General features: G+C 43.1%; 1 protein-coding gene across 5 annotated transcripts; it reads left to right on the forward strand.

Moving 5' to 3' along the window:
- The first annotated feature begins 1687 nt into the window (after positions 1-1687).
- On the forward strand, positions 1688-20490 carry LOC126774099 (unconventional myosin-IXa). Of its 5 annotated transcripts, XM_050495421.1 has the most exons (16): positions 1688-2255; positions 2325-2428; positions 14479-14736; positions 14979-15157; positions 15242-15407; positions 15519-15691; positions 15945-16144; positions 17655-17844; positions 17921-18178; positions 18258-18494; positions 18606-18790; positions 18904-19105; positions 19209-19478; positions 19591-19854; positions 19927-20145; positions 20221-20490. In XM_050495421.1, exons 1-16 carry the CDS (start codon positions 2092-2094, stop codon positions 20488-20490), a joined length of 3339 nt encoding a protein of 1112 aa, XP_050351378.1. In that variant the 5' UTR covers positions 1688-2091. The 5 variants fall into 5 exon arrangements, with proteins under 5 accessions (XP_050351378.1, XP_050351382.1, XP_050351379.1 ...); XM_050495425.1 differs by lacking the exons at positions 1688-2255; positions 2325-2428 and adding an exon at positions 3713-4132; XM_050495422.1 differs by lacking the exons at positions 1688-2255; positions 2325-2428 and adding an exon at positions 5963-6473.
- The last annotated feature ends 685 nt before the right edge of the window (positions 20491-21175 follow it).

Raw genomic sequence — 21175 nt, forward strand, 5'->3', positions numbered from 1 at the left:
AGTGCATCATTTTAGAGACGAAGTCAAGACACCGCGCGGCGGGACGCGGTGACGCGTGTGACGCGATGTGACAGCCTAGCGCGAGCGCGGAGCAGCGGCCGACCGCGTCCCGACACACACGCCACAAAAAATATAGAGCGCCTTGACAGTTATTTACTTCGTAGCCGCATGCAGTGTAGAGCAGATCACTCGCACATAGGCGTCGTCCCGCATCGTTCGTCGTGGACACCGATCGTAATGCGTTTACAGAGAAAGAAACAGTAAATACACTATAATAAACCTAAACAATTATTTTTTCGATAATTCTACTATTTATATTATTGCAATTAAAGTCAAAAATCCAAAATCTTCATTCAATATAAAAGCGTTACACTTACTTATTTATTGCCATAAATCTACCACGTGCCATGAAACTGAGCATTGGGTATAATATCAACTTAATCAGATATATACGCCGTTCAACATAAACTTGGGGATATTTTATCCTACGAAATGTCAGGTCTAATTATAAAAACTTGGTACATTAAAATGAACACTAGACTTCAAATGAATTGTTTTCAAAAGGCAAAAAATATTGGTAAGACAATAAATAATATGAAGTGAGTAATTCTTTCAAGTAACACCAACATAGACAAATTTAATTATATATTTTGTCCAAATATAAAGTTAGTATAAATGTTCTTGGTGCAGTGTACTCTCGTCGATGCTGGCGGCGTTCGCGTCGGGCGCGGGATTAAAATTTATAATGTGACGAGTTCACTCGCGCGGCTTTTTCTGAGATGTCTCTTGTTTTGGGAACCAGATGCGCGTTGCAATTCTATACGTGTATGTGTAAATACTTAAAATAATGGCGAATGCATCGTATCTCGCAAAAGACTCTTGTCGTAAGAGTCGATCGACCGAACATGTTGCAACATATTTGTAAAGAAACATGTTAGTAGCCATGGGCTTCGATGATCCGATGGACGCCTAAGTGATGTGATGGTTGTGTACTAAATGCGGCACGGCTTCCAAATGAGGAGGTCGTTTCACGTACATTTTGTCCGCGCCGCTCTCACCAGCGGCGGTGGGACATAGCGAACTGCGCGCGCGCTGACCGACTGCTCCACTGCACTGCGGCACAGCGTCCTGCGCCGTCGGCGCGGCCTCTCGTCTCGTGCTACACGTGCTAACGATGTCATCGTCACGTGTGCACCGCAAATACGCGAATCTTCAAACTTCAAATTTTAACCTTCTCTTTTATTGTTTAATGTCTGAATCACCTTTATAATTAACATTTATGCGTCACCGTCACGAAATGTGATTGTTGAGTGTTTGTTTGTTTATATTTATAAAAACGGGCAGAGTAGTTTCGTGTAAACAGTGCAGTGGATTGTGTTTCACAGTCTTAAGCGGTGCGATGCGGTGCCGAATCCTAGCAAAAAGCACGAGCGCGGCTGTCGCCCTCCCCGCTCTCCACAAGCTGTCTGCCGCTGTGATTATTTGAGCTAACGAGTATCATTCTCACAGACCAACTTTAATTTAATAATGATTATTGAACCTAAACGATTTTACCGTAACTAAGTTTAGTTGTTATTGTTTGGAGGAAGAAAAATTCTTGGGATTTTGGTTTGAACCATTTGTGCCGACTCACCGCACGTAATGAATACTCACTGAACAGCTAAGTCTTTACAACTCACACTTTAATACTTCAAAAATACCTTTTATTGTATTCTTAAAGATTTTAAGTGTTATAAAAGCCTGCGATGAAGTTTTATTAGGGAATATTGATAATATTTCATCAGAGAAAAACTAATCGACGGAGGATTGGACTGTCGTAAGAATCGATATCGAAAGTATCGTAGAACAAGCCAAGTTTGATTACTTAAGATTTGAACATATGTCTAGGGAGAAACCCACAAAAACAACGCCTCGAACTAAATAAATGCACGCGACAATATTGGATTAATTAAAACGCAATCACTATATGTGATAAACTCTTCTCAGTGTACGGGGTAAACACAGTACACAGTGAGGTATTGAGGAAGGCGCAAGACTGTCTCCGGTCGCAGTGCGGTGGAGGCGGTGCAGACGAGCCGCCATGCTTGCGGTATGTTGCTGCCGGACCAGACGTACGAGGGCGCCTCGGCTTCCACCACCTCCCCCGTCCCCACCGCCACCCCCGAGTTGGTCCCGCTGGCCGCGCTGCTTCGTTCGCATCACGTACGCCCAGACTTCTTCTGCACGTATCGTTCTCGACAGATTCACAGACACAGGTATATTCACTATACCAGCTGATTAAGTTACTATAATAGTCATTGCACCGTGACTAAATTTGTCTGCAGACAGACGTCGGTGGATCAAGAGAAGAAAGAGGAGACGCTGGAGGAGCTCGCTGAGCGGCAGCAGACGTCACACCGACCGCGTCGCGTGCGCTCTCAACGACTGGGTTTGTACTGGCTTATTATAATTATAACAGGGCGTTAAGTTAAAAGTGCAGCGACTAAAGATAACAGTGCATTTAAGATGCACTCGATAGCATTTGTCTAATTTAATTATATTCTCTCAACTCAAGATGATATACAAAAGAGAGCTTTTAAAGATTATATTAACATATAATATATAGACCAAGTGTTGTGATAATGAATATAACGTATAAAAATTAAAAACAAATTAAAACCAAAATAATGCGTTATCCTAGGTAGTAGCGCAATATATCACAATCATTACGGCGTTGCTTAGCGCTATCGAGACGGTGCACAGGCGGTGCACGGCGCTGGCGGAGTGTCGCGTGTGTTGTGTTGCCCTGAGGCGTAATTGGCCCTAGACCATTGTTCTTCTGATATGAAACGTAACCGACGTCACGTATTGCCTTTTTATGTGCGATATGTCGGTACATATTTTTAAATTGAAAAGCAAACCGTGGCTAAAATGTTTATTTCTATTTCTTGATTTTTACACATCTTGCTATATTTGTTTTTGTTATTATTAATTTTAAAACGATTTGTGTTACATTTATGATAGGAATTTTCATTTTAAAAGCTACTTTAATATTTTGAATTGATATAAATTATTACTGCTATTGTTATAATTTACAAATATTTGTAATATTTGTATTGTAGAATGTTGTAAACTCTCTTTAAAATGAACAGAACTATTCGTTTTCTATTGACCCTCAATTCGAAGTCAAGAATTAAATACGACATACAAAATCAATCATTATAAAATATTATGAATTCTATACTTTTATATAGATACCTGCTCGTATATTATGCATAGTTAAGAATACAAGCACTCGAAAAGACAAAGAGCTCGTATAGAAGATACCAATTAATTTCTTGCTCAGACAAAAACCACTTGAAGCTATTTGATTGCTATTTGATTTATTGTTTGAGCATCATCGTTACACTATCATTACAAATTACCAACTTATATAATATTGTGTTATATCTGTGCCAGTGCAATGCATTGTGCAGTGTGCTTTATGAATCAATTAAATATGAAACCCATCGCTACTGGATCACATTAAAGCTCTGCAATAGCGATAACACACGAGAATCGCAGACCTTCTCCAATATAATAGTACTATAATATATGTATGTAGTGGTGACTGCCGACTAATCAATCGGAGAGCTAATGCGCTCGATTACAGGAGGCCGGTCAGTGGTCACTGGCGTGTGCTAACAGTCGTGCGGACAGCGCTGCCGCTGCTCGGCAGCCCGTTTAGCGCGTGTCGTCGCAGCAGGCGCATGTCGCGTATGGAGTTGTTACACTGCATTACTTACGCGAGCAATTGTACATGCGCTACAAAAACTCGTTACGATTAGCCTACACCAGTGTAATTATTGTCGTTAATAGGATTCCTTTTTGTACAAGTTATTCGGCTGAGTCGCGTCATGCGTAAAACTTCGATCGGCTCGTTACCGATGTGTTATCGAATGTAGCTTAGCGTGGTTCGTGATAATAAGTGTCGGAGTCGATTATTTGAAGATGTAACTGTACACATTTCGAAATCCGTTTAGTCTTAAGCCAGCTGGAGTCAGATGTCGCGATCGTTCTTCAACGGTTACAACTACCGACGAAAGATTTTTCATTTCGAATCAATATTTAGTGTTTTAATGCACGTGCGCTAATTCGAGTTTAATGTTTTTAGGTAAGAAATATATCAATTATATTTTTCTGCAGATTTAATACGTCGTCGACTTGACATTAATTTATAAGTGTAATAATTGAAAAAAGTTTTAAAATCTAGACTTTATTTTGTCAAACGACAATTTCAAGATTTTCATTTACAACACATATTTAAAATAAATTCGCGAAGAAGATAAACGCTATAAGTTCTGTACTTCTTTACTCACCAAAACTTTACAGGACTTGGAACTTACGGGAAAAAAATATAATTAATTTGAGTTCCATTTAGGCGACATCTATAACTAACAATAAAGTACATTCACTTTATTATTCGTTTTTTAATAAACATAAAATAATAATAATATTATAAAGAAATGTTTAGTTTTTATTATGTAGTAGCTTTTGCGAGGTTGAATTTTACTTAACCTGTCTGTATGTATTTGTCTGTGTGTGTAGCAAATCTTACAACAAACAAATGGTGAATCCTCTGCTGTAATTTTTTCTTTTCTAATTTATTTAAAATAGGGATTGCCTAATGTGAAATATATTCCCTATTGTATAAATAGATTCATTAATATTGGTTTAAAGTGGAAGATATCGAATAATATGTGATTAACACAGAACAAGAGACAAATTCAGATATTCAATAGATTTCTATCGCTTTTACAAATAGTTTTTAAAACAATTACCCTCGAGATACAATATAAGAATCATCAAACTGCAAAGCTATCGAATGACATAAAATATTGACGATTTGAGAATCGCCTATTTGAAGTTCCAGGAGTATTTTTGAATACGAAAGAGATTCACTTTAATTCGTCACGTTGGTGACATGCAAGCGACATGATGAGCATCTTCGATACAACTCGCGACCCCTGGCGAGTTGTGGCGGCTCTACGTGAGGATATGCGAGCTCGATCGGCTCTAACTATCTCGGCGAACAAACTAGAGTGGTGCGTACAACACAGATGGCGCGCGCTTAGAAGTTACGTTATCGGTTGAATAATGAGAAGTTAATCATATTTATATCGAGTACGTAATATCTAAATTCATATTTAATTTATTTATTTACAAGATTCATCCAATTTAGTATAACGACGACGGAAAAAAATGTGACACAATATCTTAAATATCCATATTTTAGTATAAAGATTTATATTGAATATTTTATTTATAAAATTATTAGCCACCGGTCCCGGCTTCGCGCGGGGACCGTAAGGGTGTACGTAAAACGTTTTAAATATCGTAATACATACGGATTGCTGTCCCATCGGATTATGAGAGTTAGGGAATAGAGAGTGTACCTGTGTTTACGCACACACTTGTGCACTATAATATCTCCTGCGTAGTTGGCTAATCTCTCTTGAGATTGGCCGCCGTGGCCGAAATCGGTCTGGAGGACATTATTATTCAAGTTGTTTGTACACAAAAAATGAATTTATGCTCTGTGAAGAGTACAAAGTTGGTGGAATTATTTAAAAATCGTTCACGTTTGAAAGATCTGCGCTCTGTAACGGCGCTGCCGTTAATACTCGATCAAAAAGCGAGATTTACGTTCGACATTCGGTTACGCAAAAAGTGTTGCTAGTACATGTGGCCTCGATAGGTCCGCAGGTGGCGACCCGAGGAGGTGAGTGTGGCTCAGGCCGCAGTCCCGTAGGTCTAGAGTCGTTCGGCGCTGTGCGGGCGTGGTTCGACCGATGAACGTAGCTTTCGGCACTCGTGCTTACAAACAAACAAACCAGTCCCCGGCCGGCCCTCCGCGCCCTCGCAACCTCCGCCTCACTTGCTGCTCACGCAGTCGTTTTTAATCTTAAATTCATAAAATCTACTGAGATCACATTGAAATCAAATGAAACTTACCGTTTGTGAATATAGTTTTGAGTAAATAGGCGCTTCTGACTCCGACCGTAGGCTGAGCTTGAAATATTTGTACAGTTGCCTCGGTTTATTGTTATAGTATTTGTTAACATTCATTTTGCGGATACTTAGTGCGTATTTATTAAAACAGGAATAGGTCTAATAAAGGGTTGATTGCGAAGGCTTTGTGGGCGCGTGGCGGAGGATCTGTACGCGGGGAGGGGAAGTGCGCCACAGAGAGCGAAGCGGCCGGCAGTCCGCGAGGAGACGCGCGTGAGAGTAGTCGCCGCTGTCGGCAAAGAGCGGCGCGACCGCGAAGTGTGATGCGAGCGCGCCGCCTGTCATGGCCACTCTCGGCCTGTCCAAGGTGTTCATACTCGACAAGTACTTCACCGAGCTGCAAAAGTTTTGGGAGACGGAGAAGAAGCTGCAAGGTGAGCGAGAGCCGCCCCCGCGTCCCGACCGCAGCCCGACGACGCTGCGCGAGCGCCGGCCGCGAGATTGTGATCATTTTATTACTACTTATACTGTGTCAGAAAGTTGAAGGCATTCAAATTTCATGTGTGGTTAATAACGTTATTTAAGTTATTATTAATATTCCGGCTCGAAGGACCACTGAGTAGGTTCATGGAGTACCTAGGTCATCGATATAATATTGTTTGTGACCGCCGCGCCTGTTTTGTAGATCGTTAGTGACGTTGAGTCACGAGAAGGTTCGTTTAGTTTGTAATGAGTGATAGGTGTTGTGGTCGACAATGCTGGGTTTCTTTGTCACTGCCTAAGGTATTTATCGCTATTGTATTCTGATATTAACTAAACAAAGACGCATTCACCCTTTTGGGCAACAAAATATATGCACATTTCGGTGTTTTTTTGTAACATTTAAGCATAGCTGTCTGATATTTCGATTACAATCAACTTTATTTCAAACGAACGTATAATTACAAATATAAGAATATATAGATATGTAGAAGAATGGACTTGTTTAAGCCCATCCTGCCGGGCGTATTAATTTAAATTATTAGTATATATAAAAATAAAGACATATGTATAAAAATATAGACGAATGCAAAAGATCAGGGAGGCTGCGTATGCTCAAACGACTAACGGCGTAGCTCATAGACAGTGAGCCAGGCCGCGGGCGGGGTCAAGTGGAGCCGCGCGGGGAGAGAGGCACAGGTATCTAAGTAAATTCGGGCCCTTTCGAGAGCGCCGTGAGTTTCTCGGCAGGTTCCCGCGAGCAACAAGAAATACTATCACCGTGAATCATAACGTTGCTGCTAGAGTTGAGTGAGTGAGTTAGCTTTTACGAGTAAATGTAAAGATACCAGAGACCGAAAAAAGTTTACGACATAATATAAAGGCGCATACTGTCACCTTATTCCAGCCCAAATACTATGATCGCTTTCATGATTTCACCATTTTATTTTGATGAAAATCAGCTCAATTTCAGTAAAATGAAATGTAAAAACTGTGCGCTATATAAATACGCTGTTTCATACATACCTCACTAATTCTCGTGATCACCTCCAAAGCCTTGTGTTGCTTGTGCGCGTGTTGCGTGTGACTGCAATTACACGCGCTCTCGGTGCACTCGCAGTTTTTGTGTCCTTCGAGCTAATGCTACGGTATTATGTAAAGCGATGCACCGAGCTTGAGCCATGTCCGTATGGAGAGTAGATTTATAAATAAACACAATGAACAGCCATTGAGTACAGCACGACAGACGACGCGCTGCCGCAAAAAGCGGCAAATCACGAATGAATGTATCATGCCATAGATCAGTAACGCATTATGAGAAGCACATACTAATTTACTTTAACGTGACACACGCGCGGCACTGTCAGGCGGCTAGACCGAAACAAGTTGATTTCGCGTAACTTCACTTTCAATAAATGACACCGTTCTTTAAAGAATAATAAGGAGTAACTAAATGAGTCATATATATCAATATAACAATCTTTTTATAAGCGGGTATCGAACCTACCGATCGGTAACAAATGACTGTCACGGTTCCATCGCACACTGTTACGCGGCGTGCCAACGCAAGTGTCCCTGCAGAAAAGATTTAAACGCGCACACGACCGCCGTGCACGATGCGTCCCAGGACTACGACCACAGTAGAACTTCGATTTAAACTTTATCTCTGAATTCTGTTCTAAAATCTTCGAAATACAATATATAATTATTGTGGCTCTTAACGTCTACTGGCGTTATTTATTGATATAGTCTGCTAAGTATAATATAGGATGTTTTCTTAACATATGACCTTTCCTTGATAGATGCATCCATACATAATATGTTATGTTCTGTATTGTAGGTTATTAATAAAATTGATCAAGGGAATGTTACAACTAGCTCATTTGTCTCTAAGCGATTGCGACATCTGCATGACTTGACAAACAAAATTATTATTGCAAAACGTTAGTATCATCAGTAAACAGAAACAATCCCTATCTCGGAAACTAACATATGTTCCCGTGCATCAACATTGGTCACATTACAAATAAATATAGAAAATATTCAACGAAGGCAAAACCGACGAATTGTGCGTTGTCATCACCAAAAACACCAAGACATTAGTAAATAATGACATTTCATTTATATGCATAATTATAAATTGACAAGTTTATCTTAATGTGACGATAGGTTGGCTCGAAGTGATTAGGTTTGTTGATGAGTGTGTGAGAAACTCTGCACACACATGTGCAGAGTTTCGGGTTATCTTGATCAACCATAAAGAGATAATCAAAAATGTTAAATAAAATATCAATTATAGCGCTGGTATTTCCTACAAATTCACATAAATGCGTATATTTTCTTATTTTTATTTACTAATTCCCTTGTGAACTATTTAATATTTTATTTAAAAAAATATTTGCAATTATTGAGATATCTACATTTTGCTTTTTAACCAACTTCAAAAAAGGAAGAACGTTATATATTTTCAATTATATTACAAAAACGGTAGGTTATAGTTAATTTGCACCTTTAACTCAAACTTAAAAGTCGTTCAAGTTATCTTTAAGGGTAGGCGTACAATTCCCTCAAAGCCAACGAATAATCATTTAATCTCACTCCAAAATACTGATTTACTGGGTGATATACAAAACGAACAAATCGATTGTTTTTAGAATATATATAATCATTAAGAAACACAATTACTTGTTAAAATGATTGCGTATAGTTGTTTTCATAAGTCTATGATCCCTTGGCCGCGGCGTCGACGATGCTATCTATCCGCGGCGCACGACGCGCGCCTCTCACCGGCCACTCCCTCCGTAAATATCCTTACCTCCTCGCATTACGGCCTGTGGCTCCGACAATCGCGTTGAATAATCAGTCACTCTGTCGTCACGAGCTATCGCGATTGGAAGCGAGACGTCTCAGTCTAGTTCTAGAACACGTGCTATTGACGACGTATGTGATACTGACTGCACACATCGTTCTACATGATAGATAATATAAGGATATATGTTTGTTTACACTTCCAGCTCAAACTATTTACCGTAATAAAACTTGGCAAACGTTTATAGAAGTGGAATTCTTCGGCCTCAACTACGAAAAAAATTGAGAAATGTATTCATGAAATGTTGTTAATAATATAAAACGAGATTAATTGGATGGTATAGGTCACCGCTCTGTCGCTTCCATATTAACGTGATTAGATCATTTCATTGATTACATTCCGGTTCTAAAAATTTATTCGTTAATAATTTTACATAAAATATGTTATTACTTCGCAATAAAATCTACATTACGTTTCGAATTAATTATTAATTATATTTTTATTAAATGCTAAATCCCAGATAACTAGATTAAATAAAAAGATACGTGACACTCCACGCCAGATGCGTGCGTCATATTCAAAGTCTAAACTTTCGTAAACGACGTTTGGGATGGCTCAAGTAAAGTCTTCGTGACCATAACGCGCATTTTACAAGCCAAGACCATCTGCGAGAAGGAATCTGACGCGATGTCGTTTAATGAGAAAATTCCTCGCGACACATCGATGGCATCTGCGAGTTGATTAGCACGTGTGCGCGGTGACGGCTGCCGACTGCCGGCCCACAAAAGGTTTTTGCGCTCAGTCCGCGTGATTACATAGGTGCCAATACGCCTTAGCCTCGGTCCAGTTCTAGTTTATCCGCTTACCCCATTGTGTAGACCTCGCTTCAAACCGCCGCGCCGCTAGACTCGTATCGGTCGATGACCTTATAACTTATTAGAAAACATTTTTACAGATCAAATATTATGCATAAATTAATATGTAATAAAATCTGCCACATGTGTATTCCACCAACCCGCATTGGAGGAGCGTGGTGAAATAAGCTCCAAACCTTTTCCTCAAAAACTGAGAGGAGGCCTTAGCCCAGCAGTGGGACATTCATAGGCTGTTACTATACTACTATAATATGTTTAGCTATTTTTACCTGAAATTATTAAGCGTAATCAAATAAACATTCTATAAATGCATGTAATAGTTAAAAGTATAGTAAAGTATCTAACATTACCAGGGCAGCGCGGTTATAGAAGCGTTTGTACGGCAGGTAAGTGATGAGATTCTTGCGCACGCGCATCGCCGCCGACCAATAACACACGCATTTTTTGCACGTTTCTGATGCCATTAGAAATCTTATAGCAGCTAGTCAGCCATAAAAGGTAGTGATATCGTTAACATTCCCTTTACAGTGCTCTATATACATAAGACTATTTAAAAAGGAATAAGTCATCACTCAACTTCTGACTGACTCTTTATCTCTGATGTGAATAGCTCGTCTGTGGCGACTTTTTTAGTATCATATTTAAATGTAATTTATATACTCATCGATTTACATACCCACACAAGGTCGGTATATTTTGTCGTAGTGTTTATTTTATTGGAACACTGATTTAAGTGAAGGAAAACATCGAGAGGAAACCTGCATGTGTATAATTTCACTGAAATTCTGCCACATGTGTATTTCACCAACCCGCATTGAATAAGCTCCAAACCTTCTCCTCAAAAAGTGAGAGGAGGCCTTAGTCCAGCAGTGGGACATTAACAGGCTGTTACTGATACTTCTCCTTAAAAAATGAGAGGAGACCTTAGCCCAGCACTACTACGTTACTGCTGTATCTCGTGTCGTGTGTTTCTGTACTTCGCGACACAAATAAGCTTAAAAAAATCCGACTGTTACTTATTTATAGTCACTTAATAGTAGGTAATAATATGAGTACTTGTGTGATTGTGATCATTACTTAGGTGCTTCAAGTTTCTTTGGAAAAATCAAATTAAAAAGCAACGAAAAATGGATAACAATTATGGACGGCACCTAGGCTGCCGCCCCGGGCACGTGCCCCCTTGGCCAACGGGTAAACGCGTCACTGAGAGACGCCGGGACTGCTGGCGACGACGAAAACGCTTTAGGCTTACATATTGATCCCTGTCCGTGTACCGCTTTCCCTTATTATTTAAATTTAAAAACAAATAAACTAAACTTGTAATTTTTTTATTATAATTGAAATAAAAACCACAGACCACGCACGGTAGTAAAAAGAAGTAAAGTTAATCAATGAGGGAGTGCTTCAGGTAAGTTTGTCTGCACTTGTATGGATAAGTCGTGCGGTCGGAAGTAGCGCGGTTTTTTTCTGATCATAGCGATCAATTAACTTCTGCAGAGTTATGAAGTGCTCAATGACTTGAACCTGTTTCTGCTCAGTATAAATAAAATTATTTTGTTCATCCATTAGAATGAACTACGTGTTTGGATTGTAAAGAAGTCCATCGACGGAAAGTAAAAGCTTCATAAGGTGCGTGCTTACATTTACAATGAAACACAGTAAACTAAATTATTAGAAGAAAAACTAGAACTAGTTCCTTCTACTGACATCAGTTGAATGTCGTCGTCACGTCATGCGGGCGCCATTCATAAAAGTTTAGTTTCAGTTTCGTACTGAGATTTTATTAAATATAATAAATAAGTATAATAATAACTTACTTATTATTTATTAGTGTAGAGATTATGATAAAACTTTTTATTAATTATATTACAATGGCTTTTAAACTTTCCAGATCCCATTGTTTTTTTTTTGCAAGATTTCACGTCAACGACAATTAAACAGAATTAATTACGCGAAAAGTTTATACCGTTTTATACGTAAGTACCTGCATAGAGAATTAAAAACATATCATATTTAGGGAAATATGGTATATTACGTAGGGACGTAATATACCATATTATGATACTGATTTCCATTCTTTAGCTAAACGATAAACATTAATAATCATTATTTTGTATTAAAGAAATTATTTTTTTTTGGTAACGATGTACAATACGAGTACATACGTAGCAGTTTGTTCTGAAATAGTATTAGGTAATCATTAAACAGCAAGAATTTTTAAAGTTTAATTGAAATAATTGAAGCAATAATAGCTCAGTCAGTAGGAGTAAGTGACGAAGCGAACGCAGAGATACACACAAATTATACTGAATTAGAAATAAAGTACTGAATAATCGTTACTGCTTTAGTACCGACTTGTATTATGACTTGAACAAACAACCAAACGCAACTGTGTACTGCGTGCAATTGCCTACGAGGTGTAACATAAATGCGTTACCAGTTGCTTGAGCTCTTAGTGTTGCTCTTAACGTTGTTGAAATTCCCATACCATGTTACATTATTAAAATAAATATTAAGATTTATTAGATAAACGTAGTACTACGCAACTATCGATAAAGCCGTTAGCATCTGACAATGGTGATGGAAAACGCTGTACTGTTTCTAAACATTAGATTAATCGATAGTCGTCGTGCGGCGTTTTCGTTGCGACCGGACACAACCGGACACGCCGCGCGCCCCGACATTCCGCGGCCGCCGAGAACACAATTAACCGATCGACCCACTCGCAATTAAGTCCGCTTATTTTCTCATCACCTCAGACCCGCCTGTGAGGAAAACCTCTTCAAGACGTGTTTCAATATTATTTACGTCGACGTTGGTACCGTTAGTTCCTCGTGTTTGACACACGCAATCTATAATAGAGCATTATAAAAACTATATTTTTTCTCTTATCTTTATATATTATTAATATCTTATTTAAATACAAGTATTTGAAACATCTTGTTAGGAGCTTGTACAAATTTCAGTAATTTGCTGTGAGATAATTCAGAAGAATGTTACAAAACTTGTACATCGTGTGAGAGAGTCAGGCTATGTACGTTAAGAACGAGCACCTTTAGTAGTTACTTGCGTAATATCAACCTGACAAAATTTCTGTACGATTTTCACGAACTCCAAGCGGTTTCTCTTGCATCAACAAAAGCTGCATCAAATATTCGAGGCCGCGTTGAAGGCGGCCGGGATGGCGGTGTCCTTCGATTACGCACTAATAAAAAGGTTTTTGACGCGGCGTGTGTTCCTAATTTGAAACAAATTCTAATTCGATAGTCGCAAGGTCGAATTTTCAGGACGTGGCACGAGTCCGGAATACGACTGAGGCCACTGCGCCTGGACAACCGGTTGTCTCCCCCCCTTGCTCGAGTTCCACGGCGCTCGCGCACTACCACGTCGAGTCGCCAGGTCGATAGAACTGCGTGCCCCTCGCACTAATAATATACCTTCTACGTTACAACAATCAAATTGTACAATCATTATAAAATGGAACTCCAAAAGGGAAAATGACATAATTTGTATTTATATCATAACGTGTCCATTAAAATAAATCGGTTATTCTTTAACAATTGAATATGGACAGTTGTTGTCCATATTATGTTGTTATAGTTTTTGGGTCGTTGTCTAGTCGCTAACAACTTGTAATAATCCATGTAACGACCCTTCACAAGGTACCTGCGGGCTTCGAGTACAGAAGCTAATATACTTTCTTTCTGTGCGTGTGTTTTTTTTATTATACTGGTATTTTTATTTTGGACATAATAAATGTTTTCACCGTGCCAGTCTTTGGAAACCTTTACATAGTTTTATAAAAGAACCATTACTTCCCCTTTGGCATTCCCTAGTTATGTCATTTATCTGTATGTATCTAATTAAAACCTAGCTCATTTGATGTTTTTGACCTGCCATTGCTAGGAGTGTATACTAAAATTAGATCTAACGATATGCGAAGGGAAAAAACAAAAATATGTGTTACGGTCAACATAAACACGCTATACATAACAACATATACGTTTAAACACGCTATTTTAATTTTAATTATGTGGCATAGAAACTAATTTGTCGCTGGGGTCAGAAGTGGTCGAAATGCTTTTTGTTTGGTTATTATTGTGATAAAGCTATAAAGTATCCATACTATCTTCTACCACTCGATTCATTGACTCTGATGACAGCTCGATGGTTCGTTCGGTTTCGTTGAATATATAACAGTTAGGCTTGTATAATAAAATTAACAAATTGAGATCAGAAGAACAAATTATTCGTACGAAAAAGTCAATTCTATTTTTTATACAATTTGAAGTCAATGCGGAAGACATATACAAGATTTATCATAGTAAGTTGTTTGTCAAGCAGACGCATCTTCGTCAAATGAAGCGGTGCACCTCCAGCGGCGGCTGCTAAGCCTTAGTTCGGAGTTGGTCACCCTCCGCAATCACCTACACGTTGGCGGAGCGAGCGGTGGAGCGGGCGCCGCGGGAGCCGTTGGTGCCAGCGGTGCAACTTCGTCCAGCGGCTCTCAGCCCGCGGTGCCCCCACGCGCCCCACTGCTTCTTCCACCACCTGCACCTGCGCCACCATTACAGCCTCATCACCCTCCGCCGCCCCCACCAGGTTGCTCACTATGGCTACGTACTTTCCGTAAATTTAAAGTAAACCCGTTCCCTCAATTCAATTACATTTAAGTAACTTTCGAATGTATTTATACATTCGAATGTCAGTCACGGGCCGACACCGGTTTAGACATCGGAATGTTGTTTTAACCGAGAAGAACGATCAAGAATCTCGCTTCTAAAATATATTAATATATCGAGCGATCGCTTTAGTACATTGTGAATATTTTAAATGTGTCATAGAGGCGAGATGGCGAGCGGGCAGCGGAAGCGGAACCGCTACGGCGAACGTATGCGCGAGCGCGACCGCAGGAGCGGGCGCAGGTACGGACGTGGACGACCTCATCCATCTCCGCGGCCCGCTCACCGAAGACGCCGTAGTACGAGCACTTCAGGCACGATTCTATCATAATAAATTCTACGTAAGTGATGTTTTTCTTTACAAAGAAACCTATCTACTTAGAAACGATATCTGAAGTACCTATAACGGATACTATCGCCCGCAGACGTCCGTGGGGCCGATACTCATAGCCATGAACGCGTACACGGACGCCGGCAACGCGCTGACGCCGGGCGCGGCGCGCGCGCAGCGGCCTGAGCTGGCGCGCCTCGTGCACGACGCCGTGCGCCACCAGGCCGACACCGGCTGTCCGCAGGCCATCATACTTTCAGGTGTTGACCGATTTTTATTCGTATCTGCCTATTCCCACTCTAAATAAATTTCGGCATCGTTTACCGCTTCTACGTGGGACGATTAGTAACATGTCCCGTATGCGGCGCCAGGTGTATCCGGGTCGGGCAAGACGTACGCGTCCATGGTGCTGCTAAGAAGATTGTTCGACGTGGCGGGCGGCGGACCGGAGACCGACGCCTTCAAGCACCTGGCGGCCGCCTTCACCGTCCTGCGCTCGCTCGGCACCGCCGCCACACATGCTAACTCACATTCCAGTAGGATCGTGAGTCGCTTGTTGACTAAAATCTCGAATCAATATTCTTATGAAGCCAAATTTGTGACAAAATGTCAAATGTAATGGGAAATATTTTGCTTAGTAAATGCTATTTTAAAATCACAAGACAGAATTAATGCTTTTAAATTTTTAATTGCAGATGGCAGAAAATCCGCTTACATCTAATATTTCGTGGTCCCACATAAAACAGACATAAAGCAGTACAAAAGTACTATGCGTCTCATTTATGTTTTGTTTTCAGGGACATTTCATCGAGGTGCAGGTAACGGACGGCGCCCTGTACCGCACCAAGATCCACTGCTACTTCCTAGATCAGACGCGCGTGGTGCGACCGCCGGCGGGCGAACGCAACTATCACATCTTCTACCAGATGCTGGCCGGCCTCACGACCGACGAACGCTCTCAACTACATCTTGACGGATATACGGCAAACGATCTGCGGTATGCGGTATCTTTGGAATGCTTTTATCTTGTTTTATTTATAAATATTTTAGTAACAGTAGTGGATAACATACTCATTGTTACCTATATACTTACGATATAGAATAAAATATGAATAGAATAGAATATGCTTTATTGTACACCAAGAGAGTTACAGAACCATTTTAAACATAAACACAAAAGAAACGAATACTATTTTGTACAAAAGGCGGTCTTATCGCTAAAAGAGCGATCTCTTCCAGACAACCTTTGGGTGAAGGACATGAAATAAATAAATATATAAAGCGGTAAGGAGGTGTACTAATCATCTGAATTTTTATTTTTTAAATAAATATATATATATATATACACAGTACTATAGATAAATATACATACATATAAATAAATAATATGTACATTAACATAAATATATAATATATAAAACAAAAATTACAAAAAAAATATGTAATTATGATAATTATAATAAATAGTAATAAAGTGCGGCAGATAATTAAAACAACACTCCCTGATAAATTATAAAGATAAATAATACGCCTTGAGTCGGATTTTAAATGTGTTAATAGTTTGAGATTGTCTTAAGTGGAGTGGTAAAGAATTCCATAGGCGAACTGCTTGGACAGAGAAAGAATTGGTATAAAAAGAAGAAGAGTGAGAAGGAATTTTAAGAATTAGACTATCGTCAGATCGTAGTGTGGCCATGCGAGTCCTTAAGGAATTCAAAACGGTGTTTAAGATAGTGACGAGAATTTGGATGAAAAATTATACAGTAAAGAAGAGAAAGATATATGAGTATTCCTGCGAAGACCGATTGGGAGCCACTCGAGTTTTTTGCGAAATTCAGAAATGTGGTCAAATTTGCAGAATCCGAATATAAACCGAATACAGATATTTTGAATACGCTCGAGTTTATTTATTTACACCTCTCTTAGGTCAAGATAGCAGGTGTCAGCGTAATCAAGGATGGGCAGGAGGATGGCTTGAGCTAACGCAATTTTGGTAGGAATAGGTAGAAAATTACGTAATCTACGAATGGACCGAATTGAGTGAAACATTTTCCAACTCACTTCACTTATTTGTGACAACCCTGAGAAATTTTGATCTATATATATTCCTAAATTTTTAACTTTGCTGCTTAATGGGATTACAGTATTGTTAAAGACAACAGGTGGCAAACAAGAATAGTCTACATGAGGTAATAATTTATAACTGCCAATTATAATAGCCTGGCTTTTAATAGGATTTACTCTGAGACCAAAAGAAAGACTCCACTTTAAAATTTTGTCTAAGTCAGAATTAATTAATTGAATAGTATGTGTTAGGTCAGTAATTTTGGAATGGGCATAAATTTGGAGATCGACGGCATACAGGTGGTAGAAAAAAGAGATATGTATATATATCAATTAGTATCGCTGCCATTGTGTTATATATGTATATGTTTTGAATTTTTAAAGGCCTTTGTAAGTCGGGCGTAGCCCGAATTTTACTATAAAACTATTGTCACGTTTAACAGTTATTTGGCATCATCTCATCCACGACGACCCGAACCCGAGGACGGGGCGCGATTCCACGCCTGGAAGAGCTGTCTCGGAGTCCTCGGTATACCTTTCCTGGATGTTCTGAGAGTGCTGGCAGCGGTGCTGTTGCTCGGTAACGTGCACTTCACCGACAACGCCGAGGGCACGGCGGAACCGAACGGAGAGGTAGGTGACCTGGAGATTTATAAGTGGAGATATCCCGTCAGTCCCGACGGTGTGTCACCCGTGACCCGTCTTCAAGGCGGAGTTGGTGGCGGCCGGCTCGCTGCTGGGCGTGGGCGCGGCGGCGCTGATGCGCGGGCTCGGCACGCGCTGCGCGCCGCGCGGCTCGCGGGCGCCGGCGCGCGCGCCCGCCAGCGCCGCCGCCGCCGCCGCCGCGCGCGACGCGCTGGCCAAGGCGCTGTACTGCCGCACCGTCGCCACCATCGTGCGCCGCGCCAACTCGCTCAAGCGCCTCGGCTCCACGCTGGGCACGTTGTCGTCGGACTCCAACGAATCCGTAAGTGGACGCTATCGAGTCGCATGCTCGTGCGCCCGACCGTCTCGTAGCGAGTGAGTCCCGTCGTGCACGCCGCCAGGTGCACCAGGACGCGGCGTCGCGGCGCGCGTCGACGGCGGGCGGCGGCGCGCGCGGGCGGGCCGGCGCTCGCTCCATGGCGGCGCTCAACGACGCCGTGCGCCACGCCACCGACGGCTTCGTTGGCATCCTCGACATGTTCGGCTTCGAGGACGCCGGCCCGAGTCGCCTCGAACACCTCTGCGCCAATCTTTGCGCCGAAACCATGCAACATTTTTACAACACGCACGTTTTCAAGGTATCCATAGATTCCATTCGACATCACATCGTTTGATCGGTATTTATTGATGTGTGAGTATATCTTGAATCCGTGTCATATTCCTATTCATTGAAAGTCTCGCATTTTTAGTCTTCGGCGGAGTCTTGTCGAGAGGAAGGAGTAACCGGCGCGCTGGAAGTGGAGTACGTGGATAACGTGCCTTGCATCGACCTGGTGTCGTCGCTCCGCACGGGGCTGCTCGCCGCGCTCGATGTGGAATGCGCCGCACGCAATACGGCCGAGCAATACGTCGCTCGCATTAAATCCGCTCATAGGTAATGTGTAACAGTCGTTAAACGGAACTGGGGAATAATATAAATTTGATGCTGACGTCATGGATTTACTTTCAAATTGATGCTATGAAATAATTTAACACTTTTTTTCGCAGAGGTCATCCCAGATTGGCGGAACCGAAACCGCCTCACCCTCGGCGCTTTGCAGTCAGACACTACGCGGGCGAGGTGACCTACGACGCTAGCGATTTCCTCGACGCGAATCGCGACGCTGTGCCCGACGAGTTACTAGCCGCTTTTGATACGAGGACTTGCGAGTTCGGTTTTGCGACGCACCTCTTCGGTGCCGAACTCAAGGTGAACGGAGTCCCAATAGTTGGAATCGATACCAACGCACGGCACGTCGGCGCCGATCGGTTATAGGACAAAATATTGAATCTCGGCCGTATCCGTGTCGCAGGCGCTGGCGGCGGCGGGCGGGCCGGCGGGCGCGCAGTTCCGCGCGTCGCCCACGGCGGGCGGCGCGGCGGTGGCGGCGGGCGCGCTGGGCGCCCCCCCCGCGCCCTGCTCCCCCGCCGCGCCCGCCTCCACGCTCACGCAGGACTTCCACACGCGCCTCGACAACTTGTTGCGCACACTCGTCCATGCGCGCCCGCATTTCGTTCGCTGTCTGCGCGCAAACTCGACGGAGACCCCCATGCATTTCGATCGCGTCACGGTCGCACGGCAGGTGACCAATTTCGTTTTTCGCTCGAGGCGCATAGTCCGTTCGGTTTCATCTCGCTGAGTATGCGTCATCATTCATGTTATTATTTTTTTTAAATGACTCTCGTCTGTCGTAGGTGCGCGCTTTACAAATTCTGGAAACCGTCCAACTCATGGCTAGCGGATATCCGCATCGTATGCGGTTTCGGGCGTTCAGCGGTCGGTACCGCGCGCTGTGGCGACGCAGCCCCAGCGGCGTCGACCGCGAGTCCGGCGCGGGCTGCGCGCGCGTGCTGCGCTCCGTGGCCGCCGCCGCCGCGCCGCCCGCCCCCGCCTCGCCCGCCGCCGTCCGCTGGGCGCTCGGCAAGCGACACGTCTTCCTCAGCGAGGGTATGCGACAGGTATGACGTCTCTATCGTCGTGCCGTAATCGTTTCGATTCAAAGTAAACACCAATTCCCTCCACACCTGTAGGTATTGGAGCGCATGAGGCGTGCTCGCCGGCAGGCGGCAGCCGAGCGCATTCAAGCGGCGTGGCGGGCTCAGCGCGCGCGCGTCGTCCGGGGAGCCCGGCCGGCCCCTCCCGCGCGGCGCCGCCCGGCGCCCATAGCCGGCACGCCGCCACCCGACCCCGCCGACAAGTGCGACCCCCAGCTCGTCAAACGCACTTGCTCACTCTTCGGACTCGACCTGGTAAGCGGTCCGGTCTGCCGTCGTCGTAGCCTCCCCCCTCCCGCCAGTCGCTCACCGACAGCGCTCGCGTCACAGGAGCGGCCGCCGCCGCTGCCGCCGTCGCGCGCGTACACGGTGGCGAACGGCGTGAAGCTGGGCTACCCGCAGCAGCGCACCGTGGCGGCGGACTGGGACGAGGCGGGCGTGCGGCTGCGCGTGGGCGACTGCGTGCTGGCGCTGGGCGCGGCGCGGCGCGGGCACGTGTCGGTGCGCGCGCGCGGCCGCACGGTGCCCGTGCCGCACGCCGTGCTGGCGCCGCCGCGCGCGCCGCGCCCCGCGCCGCCGCCGCCGCCCGCGCCCGCCTGAGCGCCGCCGCCTCGGCGCGCGGGGTCGCTGCGGAGCGGGCGGTGCCTTCTAAATTTAGTTGTACATAGTAGTTAGGTATTTATGGGGGTCGAAAGCTCGCCGCGCCCTCGCGTAGGGAGCAGTATTACTTCGTATTAGCTTAGATGTAAGAGAATTGATCCGCTCCGCTGTCACCTGGGCCTCTCTGCTGTGTCGTATCCTCTGTGGCGTTCGAACGAATCGCGTAAATCCGAGCGAGCACCTCTCTGTAAATACTGCGAGCGCCGATCTGTCCGAATCTGAATTTCATTTCTTGATAGAATTACACAATCGACGACGACGTGTCTTCCGTATTATTTGCTTATATATTTTACATAATATTTGAAAGCTATTTATAACGAAATCATTTCTGTTACCATTTTACGTACATACGTACATACGGCATGTTTTAAAGTTATCTCTTAAATTAAATATAAGATACTATAAATGTCAATAGGAACAAATTCACAGTTTGGATTCAGAGCTTAAAGCCGAGATGGCGTCGTGGCTAGAAATGTAAATCTAAATTAAATATCGCAGGTTCGAGGCCGGCCTATCTGTTTGCTTGTATTTATAATTCTCGTTTTCGATAATAAATAATATGTTGCATAAAGTGACACACACACCCTTCTAAACAGAAATGAGAAATTGACGGCTATTACTTTAG

This window comes from Nymphalis io, chromosome 16 (assembly GCF_905147045.1).
Source record: "Nymphalis io chromosome 16, ilAglIoxx1.1, whole genome shotgun sequence".
NCBI lineage: Eukaryota > Metazoa > Arthropoda > Insecta > Lepidoptera > Nymphalidae > Nymphalis > Nymphalis io.

Coding starts and splice junctions, on each gene's coding strand:
- LOC126774099 (XM_050495421.1), top strand. CDS start 2,092: ATGTTGCTGCCGGACCAGACGTACGAGGGCGCCTCGGCTTCCACCACC. Junction 19,106..19,208: donor TCTTCGGTGCCGAACTCAAG/GTGAACGGAGTC, acceptor TCCGTGTCGCAG/GCGCTGGCGGCGGCGGGCGG. Junction 20,146..20,220: donor CACTCTTCGGACTCGACCTG/GTAAGCGGTCCG, acceptor CTCGCGTCACAG/GAGCGGCCGCCGCCGCTGCC.